Source organism: Macadamia integrifolia, chromosome 1, assembly GCF_013358625.1.
Source record: "Macadamia integrifolia cultivar HAES 741 chromosome 1, SCU_Mint_v3, whole genome shotgun sequence".
Classification (NCBI taxonomy): Eukaryota; Viridiplantae; Streptophyta; class Magnoliopsida; order Proteales; family Proteaceae; genus Macadamia; species Macadamia integrifolia.
In genome coordinates this window covers 7275665-7294554 of record NC_056557.1, presented here as the reverse complement: position 1 = coordinate 7294554, position 18890 = coordinate 7275665, and the positions used below count along the sequence as shown (strand labels likewise).

General features: G+C 38.4%; 2 protein-coding genes across 2 annotated transcripts in view; both read left to right on the top strand.

The window, feature by feature from the left end:
* LOC122075359 (protein ACCELERATED CELL DEATH 6-like) overlaps nt 1-12317 on the top strand; it is a 15945-nt gene extending 3628 nt beyond the window's left edge. Inside the window, exons 2-3 of the mRNA XM_042640355.1 lie at nt 9570-10099; nt 11004-12317. Coding sequence (XP_042496289.1) covers nt 9570-10099; nt 11004-11027 — 554 coding nt within the window. The 3' untranslated portion in view covers nt 11028-12317. The remainder of the gene's footprint in view (nt 1-9569; nt 10100-11003) is intronic.
* On the top strand, nt 11118-12317 carry LOC122075370 (protein ACCELERATED CELL DEATH 6-like). Its single transcript, XM_042640360.1, has one exon. It carries the CDS (start codon nt 11118-11120, stop codon nt 11697-11699), a length of 582 nt encoding a protein of 193 aa, XP_042496294.1. The 3' UTR covers nt 11700-12317.
* Nucleotides 12318-18890: the final 6573 nt, after the last annotated feature.

The following is an 18890-nucleotide window of genomic DNA, read 5'->3' as shown; positions in this document are numbered from 1 at the left end:
CAAAAAAGATGCTGACTCAGTGCATTAGCTGACCGATCCATATCCATTCTCGTATTGATTCTCGGGATCACATAGTATGAGGAATCGGATCGGATCAGCCCGAATTGATGGCATCGGATTGGAATAGGCCTTGACCTATCGTGATTCTTGGTTAATATATTGATGGATAAGTATGGACGAAGGATAAAATAGTAAAAAAAATGATTTTTAATTTAAAATTAAAGGTATTTCTATTTAATCGAGGCTGATCTGAATTGGTATCAAATCAATAGTGGCTTTGACTAATCTCATTCTTGATATCGAGTCCTCAAACCTTGTTCTAGGATAACCTATCCCTAATGTGATTATGATGCACTTAAACATGACATCGTGGTATGGATCACATAGTGTTTCTCACCCTACCACTCTCCCACAGGAAAGACCATTTTTTATTTTTTATTTTTTCTGGCAGTGAAAAAAAAATTCCAAAAAAAAAATCTTCTCTTGATTCAAAACATATCCAACACAATGAGAATTTCTTAAACTAAGAAAATAGTACATTGTACTTTTTCTTTTCTTCTCTTGGCTATCAAACACATCTTTAGGGGTGAAACTGAGTTGCGTTGGACCGTTTTTCTAATACCTTAGCACAATCTGGTTTTGAGGTCGAGCTGAGATATCTCAGCCCAAGCTAGCTCATCCATGATTGACCCAGATCGGGTTGGGTTGGGTTGGGTTGGGTTGGGCTGGGCTAGGTTGGCCCCTGGTTGACCCTAATTTTTGTCAAGGCGGGCTGGGGTGGCCTTGTTTTTTACCATTTATATCATATGCATTGAAAAAAGAGAAAAAAAAACCCCAATTTCTACTTCGAAGCAAGATCTATTTTTTTCTTACCGCTTGTGGTGATAGGGGATGGGGATAGATCTCAAGTGCGAGACAGTCAGGCGATAGGAAGAGAAGGTTACAAGATCCCAGGTGGAGAGAGATTGTTGCAAGGGCCCTTTGAAGCGAGATCTTAGGTGCGAGAGATAGGGAATGAACTCACTGCAAAATCTTTTCCTCTTTCCTGAGCTTTTGGAAGGATGGGGGAGGATATCTCAGGGGAGAGAGTGAAGACTTAAATGATAAAGTGAGGTATAAGTATTATCCATCCCATGTGTCTATCTTTCTCCTTGACTCTTATGAAATGACATCTCTACCTTTTACTGAGGAAGAAAGAGATAGAAACAGGGAGCAATAGCGTAGCCACCCTCCCTGACAAAGAATAAGTTTCCAATTTATAATTATAAAGTCAAAATCAGGTTCAGGTTGGGCCGAGCCGACTCAACTTAAGGTCTCAACCCTAACCCGACCCAACCTTCACTTAGGCCCAGAAATCTCCGGCCCAAATCCGTACTGAGGGCCATAAATATTAGGACAGACCCTATTCGGGCTTAGGGCTGCCAAGATAGGTTCGTGTTGATAGGACTAAACCTACACCCCTAAGTCCACTCACCAACTCCACTATTCCCATGTGGTAACAAATGAGCATCTACCGACCTCTGTCCCTTCTCTACCAGTCTACCCAACAATCCTTCATTCTTCCAGCATTGTAGTGAATAGACATCTACCCACCAATCTCTCTTGTCTATCAAATACTTGGTCGTGAGGATTCTACACCCAAAGATAGGAGCCTGCAAAATATCCACCCTGCCTCCATGATATCAAGAATCTTATCCATATTGACACTCTAGTATGCACTCCCATTGGATTTGGCAGCGGCATAGTGACAACATGCATCCCTTTCTAATGCATAATCTGAGAAGGAAAGTACAGAATTTCTTCTGACCTACACATGGAATCCACTCACTTTGAGAGCCTGTTGTAAGAAGAGAGACAACAAGTGGATTCCATGTGTCGATCAGACATATAAGAGTGATTCTCATACGAGGATCTGAGGATCTGATTCAAACTCGTATATGATGGGTAGGGAGAAGGAGAGCAAGAAGGAAAAGAAATGTCAAATGTGACTTGGAGGAGGAGTTGTAGAGGTAGGCGCCAGTGATAAATTTTCCTCTCCTAACGATTAATGCAGAGATATGAAATTACCCATACAATGTCTGAGTTTTTCCCTTTTTTGGGAACAGGGTACTAGTGAACTGACTATTAACCCATAACATATGAAAAGTAATGGTTGTTTTTAACTTCGAAAAAACAGAGAGGTTACAATTGAAGTTGTAACTTGTAACCACCTCAGTGACAAACAAATTATCCCTATATATATTTATGTGTATAAATATATATATATATATATGTATGCATATATATATTTTTTATTTATTTATATCATCATCATCATCAAATAAGTTTTGATATTTATTTGGCTCGTTTTGAATAGATGTAAAATATTGAAACATATATATATATATATATATAAACAACTGTGTAACAAAATTGAAAACTCGCATTATAATATAGTAATGAACTTTTTCAACTAATTTATCATCTTTTATAGAAAAATATGGCAGGGAATATATTTCACATCTCCTTTCCATTACCATCTATAGTGTTTATACTTGATAGGGAAAGAGTTTCCCATGATACTAGAGTACTAATTCGGGCGTATGGGAGCTCTACTTTACAAATCATCAAGTAAGGAGAATATATAAAAGAGAGAGAAGGCCCTCTTTAATATAAGTGGTATGCCAAGGAATATAAGAGGATATTATTGTATTTGATGGCTTTTATCTAGACTAGTTGATAAATTGGTTTAATGGTCTAGATGGATTGATAGAGAAAGTAGAAATTTTTATTGGGTAGTTGGACCAAGTTGGGTTCAAGCCCATATGAAGTCACAAGTTGGGTTCAAACCCATATGAAATCACTGGCATATGAGTTGGCATCCACTACCTCTTCTTAGTGGGTTTTCCATAAGAAAAGAGAGTTAATGGGTTTTTTAGAAAAAGACTGAGTGGAAGAGGTTGGAATCTTCCCAATATTTGTCTTCCAAACAAGTGGAAGAATGAGTATTCTATAGACACCAAATTTTGTCCCCCCTCAGCAATGATGAATTACGGGTAATGGGGAGATATATATTTTCTTTTTCGGAAAGAAGTTGACTTTTCGGTAAAAATCCAGACTATCCAAGAGCTTGTGATAGGTCAAAATATAAATGATGCGGGGAAGGTGACCGGAAGTGGTCATTAATACCTTTTGCTAGAAGACAACAATCGAACCTAGCAGTTGCTCGATTCCCATATCATTGGAAAGTATTCAGAAATACGGTCTCATTGATATCTTGTATGAAAAAACGGATACCAGGTGTGCCGTAATGCCTACTTGAACTTTGAACCAGTTAAACTAGAAAGAACCAAACAGACCAAACCCTAAACCAAACCAAACCAAACCAAACCATGAACCAAACCAAACCCAAACCAAACCAACCCAAACCAGACCAAACCCTAAACCAAACCAACCCTAAACCCTAATCTAAACCAAACCCTCAACCCTAATTTAAACCAAAGCCTAAACCCGACTAGAACCCGAACCTAAACCCGAACCCAAAACCTTAATCAAACCAAAATCAAACCTTTAATCAAAACTTAAATCTAACCATAATCAAACCTTAATTAAACTTTTAATCAAACCATAATTCAAACCTTAATTAAAATTTTAATCAAACCATAATTCAAACCTTAAATCTAACCATAATCAAACCTAAATCAAACCTTAAATCAAACCATAATCAAACCTAAATCAAACCTTAAATCTAACCATAATCAAACATAAATCAAACTTTAAATCAAACCATAATCAAACTTTTATTAATCCAAAATCAAACCATAATTAAACCAAAATCAAACCATAATTCAAACTTTAAATCAAACCATAATTAAACCAAAATCAAACCATAATTCAAAATTTAATCAAACCATAATTCAAACCTTAATTAAACTTTTAATCAAACCTTAAATCTAACCATGATCAAACCTTTAATCAAACCCTAAATCAAACCATAATCAAATTTTTAATGAAACCAAAATCAAGCCAAAATTAAACCTTGAACTTAAACCGGACCATTACCTATCCAAACCAAAACTTACCGACTATTATTTACATGATAAGAACTCCACCAAAGGCTACTGCCACCCAGGCTAGGGAGTAGCCTCCCGGTCTAGGGGAGTACCTGGAGATGTAAGAGGGTGCCACAGGGTATTTCAAAACCTCACGAGGTGCCACGTAGTATTTCAAAGCTTTACGGGGTGACACGTATTTTTTTTCACTACACAATGGGGTGACACAAGGGGAGATCCATGTAAGGACTTACACATCCGTGTAAGGCCTTACACGGATTCTCTAAGGAGTTACAAATCCGTGTAAGCCCTTACATGGATTTGTGGGGGGGCTTACACGGATTTGGCCCCCCTTTACACGGTCTTGGGTGTTTTACACCCCTGCCTCTTCTCCTCTCCTAGAAATAGTGACCCATGGGTCACTGTAAAAGCCGGGGCAGAAAACAACAGGCAAAAAACAACAGTCAGAAAACAACAGAGAGCAAAATTCCTGAGAAAAATCCCTAACATTGTTCCAAAAGAGAGAGAGAGAGAGAGAGAGAGAGAGAGAGAATGAAGAATCCTAAGCTAGCTGAAGTTGACTGTCTCATTGTCGAAAGCCCAGGTTTTCCATATCAGGTTAGTATTAAACTCCTGTTCAAATTCTTTTTATTTAAATTCAATACTTTTATTTACGGTCTGGAAGCCTTGCCTAAAATTCCCGAGCTGATTCCAACCCTAGAAAAACAGCGCGAAAGCTCTGCCCAAAATTCCCGAGCTGATTCTAACCCTAGAATAACAGCGCTGAAGCTCTGCCCAAAATTCCTAAGCTGATTCCAACCCTAGAAAAATGGCGTGGAAGCTCTGCCCAAAATTCTCGAGCTGATTCCAACCTTAGAATAATGGCGCGGAAGCTCTGCCCAAAATTCTTGAGCTGAATCTAACCCTAGAAAAATGGCGCAGAAGCTCTACCCAAAATTCTTGAGTTGATTCCAACCCTAGAAAAATGGCACAGAAGCTCTGCCCAAAATTCTTGAGCTGATTCCAACCCTAAAAAAATAGCGCGGAAGCTCTGCCCAAAATTCTTGAGCTGATTCCAACCCTAGAAAAATGGTGTGGAAGCTTAGCCCAAAATTCCCGAGCTGATTCCAACCCTATAATAATGGCGCCGAAGCTCTGCCCAAAATTCCTGAGCTGAATCCAACCCTAGAAAAACGGCGCGGAAGCTCTACCCAAAATTCTTGAGCTGATTCCAACCCTAGAAAAACGGCGCGGAAGCTCTACCCAAAATTCTTGAGCTGATTCCAACCCTAGAAAAACGGCATGGAAGCTCTGCCCAAAATTCTTGATCTGATTCCAACCCTAAAAAAATAGCACAGAAGCTCTGTCCAAAATTCCTGAGCTGATTCCAACCCTAAAAAAACGACACGGAAGCTCTGCCCAAAATTCTTGAGCTGATTCCAACCCTAGAAAAACGGCATGGAAGCTCTACCCAAAATTCTTGAGCTGATTCTAACCAGAGAAAAACGGCACAGAAGCTCTGCCCAAAATTCCTAAACCGATTCCAACCGTAGAAAAACGACGCAGAAGCTCTACCCAAAATTCCTGAGTTGACTCCAACCCTAGAAATACGACGTGGAAGCTCTGCAAAAAATTTCCAGAGCTGATTCCAACCCTAGGAATACGACGTTGAAGCCTTGCCCAAATTTCCAGAGTTTATTCTGATTCCAGAAATATAGTACGAAAGCCCTATTCAGATTCCCATAAGCTAGAATCCATAGTCACACCCTAGCAAAAAAGCTTCTTCAACTTTCTTACCCAGGTGCCAGAAGTTTTTAATTTCCCCAAGAAAAAAAATTTAACCATTGCCCCTGAGTCGAGGAAAATTATTGGAAAATTCACTCTTTTCGTCGGTCATTATCATGTCGATACTATATTGTAACTTCATTTGCTTCATTTCTATATATATTGTTTTATGTGTTTATGGCATAAAATAATGATTTACTGTTATAGTTTTATGTATTAATTTTATTATCTGTTCATTAAATGTAATTCATTTCATCATTTCATGCGTTACGCATGTGTTCCTCACATGAAATAACGATTATGATCTTCCTGTCATAGAACATTGCACGTGTATGTAGATAAGATAATTGCATTTTTTCATTATTTTATGTAAATTTCATTATTTCATGTAAAGTTCTTTCAATTAAGTTTATGTATATATGTTTGCGTTATTTCATATAATAGATCTTCTGTGCTAGCTTAGACTATTAAAATTCTCGGGGGAGAATATTGGAAATCCAAGCTTCTGGTAGAAAGATTGAAAATTCCGGGCGAGGTGGGTGCCTAACACATTCCCACACTCGTAACTTGACATGGACCTCTATCTCTGGAACGGACCAAAGTATGAAGTCAAATTAGGGGGTTCCTTCCTTTTGCAGGAAGCCAACCCCCTATTCGAGCTCGATCCCTCGATCAAAATTGGGCTCCACCATAGGGTTCTAGGCCCTGAATCCTAGATGGCGACCCCAAAAATCATGCTTTCCCCATCCCTCCAATAGTCGCCAGACCATGCTTTGGAGACCATTCAATCCGAGGCAGACCAGAGGTGAGAAGGAAGGATAGAGCAGAAAAGAGAGAAAAAGAGTAAAAAGGTATTTTCCCTTACATATTCTAATATGGGCGAAGTCTTAAGAAGTTGGGTCTTTCCAAGAGAATGGTTCTTTCCAAGTGAGTGGAAGAGGTTAGTGTCTTTTTTCTAAGAGAAGAAAGGAGGAGAGAGAATGAGTGAGTTTTCTCTACAATAGAGAAAGAAAATAAGAATGAGTCTATAAAGGAGAGATGTATCTATTAATGGGAGTAATGCTGATCTAAGTAAGGAGCTAAGATGTGATGATCCTTTTGCAAGTCTTAAAGAGCTATAATGTGGGTGCAAAGTATGCATAAGAACTAAGCAAAGAACCAAGGTGAGAGTGTAATATGAATGGGAGATGAAAGAAGGGTGTACATGTGGGCTTAGGTTTGGGTATCAAATTCCAAGGGTTGTACTTCTTCTTCTCTTCTCTTTTCCTAATTATTAGTGGAAATTGGATCTTACTCTGTGGACGTTGGCAATTTTTTCGAACCATGTAATTCTCTTACCTCTTGTGTTTGCATATTCTATCTTTTATATTCTTTTTGTTCTCGTAAATACCATTTTTTATGTATTTCTCACTATCGAAACTAAAACGTTGCTTCCAACCACCCCCAACAAGTGGTATCAGAGCCGATGCCTGGCGACCAAATAATGTCGACAATCCAGGGAGATGATGAACACATGGTGGTTTTGGGACAAGTGGAAGAGATTTCCTTAAATAAAAAAGCAAGAAGGAGGAGGAGGAGGGACTAACCATATTTTTTTTTACTAAAAAGATGAGAATTTCATTAAAAAAGGAAAATAAATACAGAAAAAAGAAAAGGAAATGGATTTTTAACCTCCACCTTCGGCATTGCCATCAGCAGAGGAGAAAAACCCAATATTAATCAAACATATGTCTAGACCTAGAATCAGCGTCATGACTGATCGCATCCCTTATATGATTGGGAAAAATTACATTCCTTTCTGTTAACCTTTTCTTAGCAGCTTCCTTAGCTAGAAATTCAGCAATACAGTTTGCTTCTCTAAAACGGTGAGAGATTTTCCATGTTATGGAGCTCAAGTAGGACTGTAATGAGTTCCATTCTTGCTCCACGTACCAAGGGATACTTCTTGCTTGGACCGCAGTGACCATTGTAGTAGAGTCACTCTCAATCCAAAGCAGTCTAACTTCAAGGTCTTTCGCCAGACTCAGGCCTTCCATCAAAGCTTTAAACTCAGCCATATAGTTCGAATGGATACCGATGAAAGTTTTGAAAGAGCCCAATACAGCCCCATTATTGTTTCTCAGCGCTCCACGAGAACCAGCTCTTCCAGGATTGCCAAGCGAGCAACCATCCACATTGAACTTCTTCCAATCACGCACATGCATGCACCAAAAAACTTCTAAAATGCGGGATTCTCAGATGGAACCCATTTGAAGCCCAAGTGTTCGGCAGCAAATGAGATCAGCTGGATTTTTTATTTGATCATGAATAATAACATTGGCTCTGTTGAAATCTAGCTTTTATTCTTTCAAAAACGAGAGAGCAGTCGGGTTGTGTACCTTCAAAACACCTGGTATTTCGTTCCCTCCATAAATTGTCCGTTACCATATATCACTATGACAATGTTATATGTTGTAGGATAGGAAAGGTGTGGTGGGCAATCGTACAACATGGTTCGAGAGAGAAGAATGCCTCCTCATGTAAAGACGGTGATCAAGGGACTAGAGAGATATTTTTTTTTACATTTGAGGTACTAGCACTAAAGACGTGCAAGGTGAAGAATGAGCTCAGAATGATGTGTGTGTTTGATCATTTGAGGTACTAACACGGAGATGCGTTGGATGATAAGAAACAATGATGAGTATTGATCATTCGAGGGAGTAACACTGGTAGTGTGTTGGGTGAAGAATGAGATCAATGAGTGTTTCCAACAAGTCTCCATGTGGTTACTATAAAAGCCAAGGCGGAGGTAGTTGGGTTTGTGGCTTTTATCTAGACCGATTGAAGATTTGGTTCAATGGTCAAGAAGGTTTTTCAACAAGTCTCAGAGTAGCTTTGATAAAAACCAAGGTGTGGATTGTCGGGTTTAGTGGCTTTTATCTAGATCGGTTGATGGATTGGTTCAATGGTCTAAATGGGTTGATAAAGAAGGTGGAGAATTTTATTGGGTGGTTAAACCAAGTTTGATCCAAATCCATATGAAGTCAAATGAGTTGGAATTCACTACCTCTTCTTAGTGGGGTTTTCCTTAAGGAGAGAGAGTTAAGAGGGTTTTCTCTATCATAAGAGAAGAAAGGGAATGAGTGGAAGAGGTTGGAGCCTTCCCAAGGGTTGCGTCTTCCATGCAAGTGGAATAATGAGTATACTAATGTGGGTGAAATCCTCAATAGTTGGGTCTTCCCAAGAAAACAACCTTAGAATGTTCTATATCCAACCAGGCAAAAGGAGAGATGTGGGAAGCAATCGCAAGTGGTTGAATTTGGTTCAGGTCCTGCATTTCCCTTATAAAATGAATGCAATCTAGTAGACCAATATTACATATCCATCCTTCTACCAGGGGGGAAAAATCACCTCTGTCCAGTGGATTAGTTTGGGTCCTATGCATTTCACAAGATAACAGGGTAGGACTCAGAAGGAAAAGGAATAGTGGGACGGGGCCTCAGAATTTTTGACAATCCAATGTCAATTCTTCTCCTTTTGAATGTTAATGCCAATATAGTGATGGCAATAGTGCAGGTTAAAAACAATTAGGCAGCTGAAAATGTCCATCAAGATGAATTTACAACAGTGGCTTAGAATAAATCAGATTTAGCATATTGAACATCTTTAAACATTTCCTCCATCTTATGATTTTAGTTAATACTTATCAAGAAGCTAATAGATTTGAACCCTTTTTTTTTTTTTTTGGGTTTTCTTCCTCATCACAATGCTTAGTATGCGTCAATATTATACTGGACAAAAAGAAGGAGCTCATTAGTAGAGAAGATGATGGTGGAAGAAATCCTCTTCACTATGCAGCATTATTTGGCCATTCTGAAGAAGCTCGTTGCATACTGGAAAAAGACGCTCAAATTGCTCACAAAAAGGACAACCAAGGCATGTATCCCATATACATTGCAGCCAATAAAGGTCATGTTGGCATTATTGGAACAATGCTAAAATATTGCCGAGAAACGATAGAGACATTATACGAAGGAGATCAGAATGTTTTTCACCTTGCTGCTAAGAGTGGGAGAGGGAATTCAGTAAGTTACATGCTTCAACAGAAATCTGATTTTGAGAAATTTAAAAATGCGAAGGATATCGATGGAAACACGCCACTACATTTGGCCACCAAGAACTCGTACCCGAAGGTTGTGAGCATTCTCATGTGGGGGCGTGTAGACAAGACTATCATGAACAAAGAAGGCCTGACAGCCCTAGACATTGCAGAGGAGCAAATGATGGAGATCTCATTGCCAAAGGTATGCCCCAGTTTGTTTTCAGATCGGGATCCTCTGTCATGGGACAAGTACAGTAACATGCATCCAACAACCAGAAATTCCTTGAGCTGCATGTCTAAGTATTCTTGGTTGTTAGATGTACATTACACATCTTGTCGCGCTACAGATGAGCCCGATCCTTTGTTTTCTTTTAAATGCCATGTTTGAAGGGATTTTATCTTGGGAGTACTATAGGATTGGGAAGAGTTTCTCAATTGTATATAAGAATCTGGAAGAGAGTGTTAGAATCTAAGAATTATTAATTAATGAAAAAGTGTCTCCGGACCTAAGCTGTTTACTTTACCTTCACATAATTTTTCTTATGTTTCTCTCTTAAAATTTAATAAAAAAATTATTTTTTGAGAAGACATAAGGAATGTTGTAGGTTTGGAGAACCCTTTTCCATTAACTAATTATTATAAAGATTCAAGAATCCCTTCTAGGATCTAAGAATCTTTCTTTTCCCTATTTTGAAATTCAGCAGATACATATTTTTCTTTGGTAAGTACACTTTATTGAAAAAATAAGGAGAAGGTTCTCTGAGTAATCAGTATAGAAGAGCACAGCAATGAGGTCTGGTGGAATGATTTCAGACTTAAAAACTAGAGAGGTCATTCCAGATAAGGACAAGAGAGAGTGCTGGCCTACCTCACTCACTGGTTCACAGCTGCTCGGGAACCTTTTCCCTAAAAAATAAATAGATGAAAGAGTTGTTGATAATGAACTTTCTAATTCAAATTTTTTTCTTGTCTTGGAATAGACCTAGAGGTTTGTGCAATTGTTCTCCTTCAGGGAATGCCGACTCTTTAGTTTGACATTTTGGGTCAACTTCGTGTCCCATTATTGTTCTTAATCCTAAGAAAATAATTTTATTTTCAATATTCAGGTTCTTACCCTAACGACCTTATGAATTAACGGAGCACCATCTGGTCTACCTTTTCCAATTATTGAGAAAGATACGTCAACAATTACTCCACCAGTATCAACTCGAAGTTCTTCAATGAAAGAGGACAATAAGTCAAATGATGATCCAAAAACAGAAAATTACAAAGACAAGTTCAAAGAGAGGATCAGTACTGTTGCGGTTGTAGCAACGTTGATCATGACGGTCACCTTTGCCGCGGGTTTCACAGTCCCTGGAGGTTACAATAGTGATGGCCCACACAAAGGTATGGCTACATTGTTAAAGAAGCCTACGTTTATTGTTTTTGTGATCTGCAATACCTTGGCTTTGTATCTGTCTATCGTCGTTGTGGTGAACAACGTCTGGGCTCAGTGGGGTGACAACAGCTTGTTGATTATTGCGGTTAACTTAAGCGCACCATTGTTGGGTATAGCTCTCGTTTTGATGGCCATAGCATTTGCAGCAGGTTTGTACTCTGTGATACTTAAGCTTCAGTGGCTTGCCTTCTTGGTCTTGGTCATTGGAGGCATCTTTGTTTGCTATATCGTGGTTATCTTTGTTCTATTCCTTATCCCAAAAATGTCCAAGTATCCTGTTCTGCGAGAAATCATCAGGTGGGCCGTCAATCTTTTGATCTGGGCATTTGATAGATTCTTCGACAAAAGGACTGTTCACTAGCATTGGTGTTATGGGTATTTGGTGTTCGCGAGCTTCAATCTTTTGACCTGGCATCATCTTGGGATCTTCCGTTTTTTTCTCCCACCATAGTTTTGGTGTACCATATCTTTTTTTTCCATATTTTGACTCCTCTTCCCCCGTTTTTTTCTGTATCATCAGTTTGGTTTTATTTTGTTTCCTCCCTCCCCCATTTTCTTGTTCCCCTTGCTTCTTTCGCTTCTTTCTACCCCCTCCCCCCATCTGTGTTTTTGGTTTTACTTGTATCGCCCCTTTCTCAATAGGTTTGGTAAGTCTCTCTCCTTTCGGGTTGGCTTTCATTGGATAGGGTCTTTGTCCTTGCTTAGCTGATTTTGGCTTTGTCTAGTGTATCTGTTCTTCTTTTCTGTTTAAATATACTTCCTTTCAACCAAAAAAAAAAGCTTGGGAAGACGTTTCTTCTTTTGTTTGGATGTTAGGGTTTGCAACTGTTTCCTTTTGATCCATTGAGAGGGAAAAGAACTCTTATGGTATGTATTATGGATGATAATAGATTTTAATGTAATATTAGTGTATGTGATATATTGTATCAGTGTTATATCATCACAATCTTATTATTATTAAGAAAGATTATATTTGTGATGTCTTCGGCTATGTTTGGTATGCATTCCCATTCTGAAAATGTGTATTCCCATTCTCACAAGAGAAAATGCTTCGATACATGTTTCGTTAAAATGCATTCTAGGTTTTAGAATGTTCATGCATTTCATCGAACAACTCATGGGCAAGGTCTGTCTGATAAGCATAATAATTTAATTTTGCCAATACAAGTTGCCAAACCCTCCGCTTCCTCTCTTGAACCATGATCAATACATAAAACCATGCCTATTGCCCCCCAAATCCTCTATTCTCTCCCAAACCACAACATCTCCACCACCTCCGATTGCACATTTTGTGAGCTTTCTTATGTGAACCCGCAGTCTCGACTAGTCTCGCTCCCACCTCTCTCCCAACTCTCTTGCAATACCCCAACCCCCCATACCACCTACAACATCCCTTCACCCACAAACACTAGCAACACCTTAGGATGCGTTTGGTCGTGTAAATCAAATGGTGCATGTATCGATTATGGATGTCAATCTTTTGAGAGACATTCTTCTGAAATACTTATCTAGCTGAAAAATCGTTTGGTTGCCTCAAGTCTAGTACATGTTTCTTGCTAAAAACTGTTTGGTTACCCTGAATCTGTATAGTGATTCTTCCTATAAAATTATTTAGTTACCCTGAATCTATGTGGTGATTCTTCATGTAAAACTGTTTGGTTACCCTAATCTTGTGTATTGATTCTTCCTGTAAAACTGTTTGGTTGCACTAAGGTGGTACATTTTTATGACTTTAAAATCTAAGTATCATTTGGTATCGTTTTATGTTGAACATAAGTTGGAGACTATAAGGTCAATAACTATTAAGAAATCGCAATGCAAAAAGCCTACACTTTATTCCATTAAAAAAAAAAAGTGACTCCCATTGAAAAAGGCATAAGCTATTACTTACTTATCCCTGTTTTTCACCTTTTTTTTCCCCTAATTGGTAAAAGGTGGTGGAATGCAATTCACACCTTTACCTTCTAGGGAGTCTGCAAGCTGTAAAAGTGACAACAAATTAGGTAACGCTTGCCTGTCTAGCATGTCCATAAATTAAGGCAAGACTAGAATCTAAACATGGCTTTAAAGCTAAAGAACCAGTATCGTGGAATCCACGGAAGTGATGATGGATTAGATGTGGTTGAAATTTTATGAACAAATAGATCCCAAAGTCGAATGCTTGCATGTCAAAGTTCATCCTGGATAGAAGTGGCCGTCTAGTAAAATTAAGCTTTCAATATCCTAGAGAGAAATCAAACTTATTAAAGAGATGGAAAGCTAGAAAATTCAGAGAAATTATGTAAATACATGGAAATGTATATGATATGAGCTGGCTTCAGCTCTTGCTTGGTAAAATGGTAAGGGGCTTGAGTTTCAGACAAGACATGTGGTAGGGACCTCAGGGTGGATATGTTCTGGAATTGTAAAAAGATTTGATTGGTTGACTTCATCCAACCATTTCATAAATATGTAAGTTCCACATGGATAGAGTTGTCCAGCTAGTCTTCTCTGATCAAGTAATCTCTCACCTATGGCCTTCATGTGTTGTGTTCATTCATACTAGAAGAGGGAAACAACAGATTGAGAAACAACTGAAGACAAGATTATTAAGTCTCCATTAGGGGCTCTCATATTTGTGGTTTCAAAATAATTACTAAGAAATTTCATGGAAACTTAATTGCAAGCCTTTTAAATTTCTCACTAAGGACCATTTCATGTTATTAAACATGTTGAATAGATTAGGTCTGCTTGCTTGGCCATCTATAACATCTTATCTTGGTCAGAAGATAAACCCACCAAAAACCATTGATGACAAAGCCAATGTAAACAAAATCCAATGAATCCACCACTTCCCTGAATCTTCTGGTCTGAGATAATGAAAGAATCAATTACCAAGGCTTCTCTTCTAAACACAAGGTAGCTTATTCAAGTTAACCATCATTGTTTATCAATTGTAATTTGCAAAGAAAGGAAAGGCCAATTTTAAGAGTCATAAAGCAGAAAATAGGGAAAAGTATTTACATCATTCTGAATGTATAAGAAACAGAGCAGTGAACAGGGAAGAACACAAACATATCTATACGTATATGGCAACAACTGTGGCTTTTTTCTATTCTAAAGCTTTCTTATAAACGAGGTGGAAATGATACATTGAAGGCAGTGAAGTGGGAAAATTGTATAAGTGTAAAACCTAAATAAAAATACAAAAATATATATAAAGAACTCTTCATCTTGTAATTCACAGTAGGAGCATTACATATCCCTTCTGCATAATGTGCAAGAACTATGCCTGACAAGCCACTCATCGATGCAAGGTAGATGGAACACGTGGTGACAGTGAGGTAAACTTCGAACTGTCTCTCCAAGTTAAAAATCCTGAAGAGAGAAAGCAATTTAGCATGAATATCTCTGATTTTATCTTCGAAGTTTATCTAATTGGTGTACTTCAGAAGATGACAGGTTGGTTAGCAAAGAATAAAGGTTAAAACCTGAAGGCATAGTGAACAGGAGACCCTCTCCCCAGATGCATCCTCATTGTTCATGCTTGTGATTTTGATCTTTGGAATTTTCTGAACTGAATCTCCCGTAGAGAATATTTTCCACTTTTCCTTTTTATACTAAGGTATAAGAATGTTGCTCAAATCTGAATGTCGGTGTTGGCATAAATTCAAATTGAGAGACATCCTTGATATGGTCATTCATTAGAAGAAGGTGTCTCTCATATGAGGGTCATCCATAATGGAACCAAACAATCCAAAAAATTAAGAATTGTAATTCTAAAGAATGTCTTCCAATTGGTTTACTTAACCAAACACGTCCTTAGATTTCAGCCATGAATGTGTTTCTTCTACATCAGAGAGAGAGAGAGAGAGAGATGCCAATGCAATAAATTAATAAAGATAAAATACAAAAGCATCAGTAAAAACTTATGAGATTTATATTTTGGAGTTGGGGGATGCACAAAAACCATAGCTATTGAAAGAAGGCAAGCAGCACCAACTTACCTTACATATATCACACTAATTGGATGACCAATGCCAAAAAGCGTCCAGAAGAGAGCTCTTTGCTGGTTTCGTACAGATGTAGATCCCCGCTTTGAAGTCCAAAAGCCGCAATTGTCGCCATCTCCAATAAACTAAATCCAACACGTAAAAGAATAATCGTCTTTTGCGGCCTATGAACACTATGATTGAATGAAGGAGAAGAGAGTGTTTTGAAGTTTTCGCTCAAGCTCCCTCAGATGTCAAAGTCCTCGGGTTTCGAGAACGAGTTTTTCCCTCTTTATGATAGAATGTGGAATGGGTCATTTTGCCCCTTCTAGAATGGGCCGTGTTCTCTAACACATTCTGATTCCCAATTACGAGAATGAATACCAAATGCCACTTTTTTATCTCTTCAGAATGTATTCCAGGCCTAGAATACATTCTAAGAATGCATTACCAAACACAGCCTTAGTCATAAAAATTCTCAATCAACTCCTCTATGTGCACCCTATTTAAGGCATAATGCAACTTCCCATAGCGTTCACTTCGCTAAATCTGGTTTTCTACAGTATTATGCTAATAGATTAGCTACTTCTGCTTGTCCCCTGGAGTATCTGAGAATACTTTTTGCCACCACCTTCGGTTTGACGAACTGCTGGAATCAGAATTCCAAGAAGATGAAAGATCTGGCCGATCCTGAAGGCAAGACACCTTTGCATGCTGCCGTTGCTAAGAAGCGTACATATAAGATGGGTCCGCTGCATTCAACACCTGTCTCAATCCCTTCAACTGTTAAATGAGGGTGGGGCAGGGTGGGGGGTAAACATGTAATAACACTTTTACCTTTATTCCGAAAAATATTTTTCTATAGAAGAGTGTGGGAGTTGCATTGAGACACATGGGGGCGAAATGATTGGCCCGATCATTCCCTATGAAAGGTTATAATGTCTGACTTATTGATGCTTCTATATGTATTCCCATTGGTCCATTTATTAGTGCAGAAGCAACACTTTTGGACAGAAAACTCTCCCCTCAACATTAAATTCACACTTGTTTAGTGAATTATTTAGGGTATCTATCCATTTCACAAGGCTATAGTGTGGGACTCTGGAGGAAAAGGAATAGTTGGACATGGTCTAAGGAATTTTAGCAAACCATTGCCAATTCTGATCCATTTGAAGGTTAAAGCCAAATCCTAACCAATGTAGTGATTGCAATAGAGCAGGTTAAAACAGTTAGCCAGCTGAAATATCCATCTAGATGAATTTAATTTGTTTTTTTATTTATTATTATCTTTTTAAAATAATTGATGAAGTTACAATTGCAGTTCAGAATAAATCTTTTGCTACAAATAGTTTAGAATAAATCAACTGTACCTAAATCAGGTGTTTTACATCCAATCAAAAAGCCAACTCATAAATTTTTTGAGCCTCTTTTCTTATTTGGGTTTATTTCCTCTTCACAAATGCAAGTGTGTTTCATCGCTTTATTGGAAAAAAATGGAGGAGTTCATTAGTAAAGTTGATGCAGCTGGAAGAACTCCACTTCATTATGCAGTATCATTTGGCCATTTTGAAGAAGCTCGCTTCTTACTACATAAAGACAATTCTATTGCTCACAAAATGGATGACCAAGGCCTCTATTCCAATATATTTTCTTGTTTTTTGCCTAAAAACGGGTACTAGTCCCGTGGGCCCGTGTTGACCCCACAACCGTCTAGACAAGATCATACTAAGGTTGGAGTTGAACGAGAATCATTCAATTTTCATCGAAAACAGTCAAAAGTACTAAACACTCCAAGTGAGTGACCCCAAGAAGATAAGGGGAGTCGAACTCAGAATCACAAGGTTCCTAAGGCGAAGGTCCAACATAATTCAAGCTATGTTAGAATATTGCCTAGAGACAATAGAGGCGTTAAACGAAGAAAATCAGAATACTGTTCACATAGCTGCTGAGAAAGGAAGAGCAAATTTAGTTAGTTACACGGTTCATCAGAAATTCCTAAGATTCAAGAATCACCCTTGATGATTTGAGAATCCATTCTCATGCCCAGCTCAACTTCCTGATTTTGATGCAGAATCTGCTGGAATCAGAATTCCATGTATATGTGGCCTAATTTCCCCATGAAAATGATGGTCAACCACAAAAGGAGTGAGCTGGTTCCATGGGCATGTGAAATCCTAATCAAGTACAATTCATATAGTTACATTCTAAACCATGTCTAAACATTTTTCTTTGGAATGTACAATTATAGAAAATAGGGTGTGGGTTCTTCGAGCAAGCTGCATAGAGGAGCTGACTTCGTGCATAAGAGGGCAACGTGGTTATTTCATGTGAGGAGAAGAGAGAGAGAAATTGTGCTAGCGTATCCTCCCCTAGTGGCTCAAAGAACATTTTCCAAATAAAATTAAAGGAAAAAGGTTCTTTAAATCGCAGGGGCAAACTACACTAGCACCTCAATGTCTACTATCTCTTCCTCTCATGAAATGACCTCGCTGCCTCCCATGTAGATATGGGGATTTAGATCCTTTCAAATTGTTAATCATGCAATTCTCTCTGTGCACGCGATACTTGTACATTTTGACTTTTACAATCATTGAATTTTGAAAATGTACACGTGTCGCGTGCATGGAGGAAGTTGCACAATTAAGACATGAAAAAGATCAGGATCCGTGGATATGCTTTCTTATCCCACTTACTCAGGGAACCCTTTTTCAAAAAAGAAATTCACAAAAAGACATGATATGACCCTTTTAGCTAAGGAGTATCTTATTGTTTTTTTTAATAGTAAGCAATAATTTTATTTTCGATATTCAGGTTCTTACCCTAACAGCTTTAACAAGTAATGATGCTCGAAACATATTAAAAGATAATTACCAAAAAGAAACACAATGAAAGATACTCGAAAAATGGAACATGACAAGGAGATGTTCGAAGAGAGGTTCAATACTCTTGGCCTTGTAGCAACGCTGATCTCCACCGTCACCTTCGCCGTGGGTTTCACAGTCCCTGGAGGTTACAATTCTGATGGCCATGCAAAGGCATAGCCGTCTTGTTAAGGAAGCCTGCACTTAATTATTCCTGATCTGCAATAACATAGCTTTGTATCTGTCTATCATCGTTGTGTGGTGAACAACATTCGGGCATAGTTGGTGTAGAAATGCAACTCTAAAAGCAATGCAGAATGTAATGGAGAAACAAGAACAAACAATGCACACAGGTTTCGAGGTTCAGCAAGATTGCCTACGTCCTCAGTTGATAAATTTTGCATCACTATCCATGAAGAATAGGATTGCAGCACTCATCCTCATACCTCTCAAAATCGCTTATAGAGAAAGTAATTCTCGCTACAAATATATTGTTAATAACCCCAATACTAGAAAGTACAAAACTGCCCTTAAATAAAAAATTCAAGCGAGACCGTTGTTCTGTCGAGGGGGCCAGCACCAGTACTCCCTAGATTAAACTGCGACAGAATACAAGACATTGTACACCAATAGTTGGGAGTTGGGTGACATCCGCTTGTTGATTCTTGAGGTTAATTTAGGTGCACCATTGTGGGGTTTCAATTTTCTGATTTTGGCAGT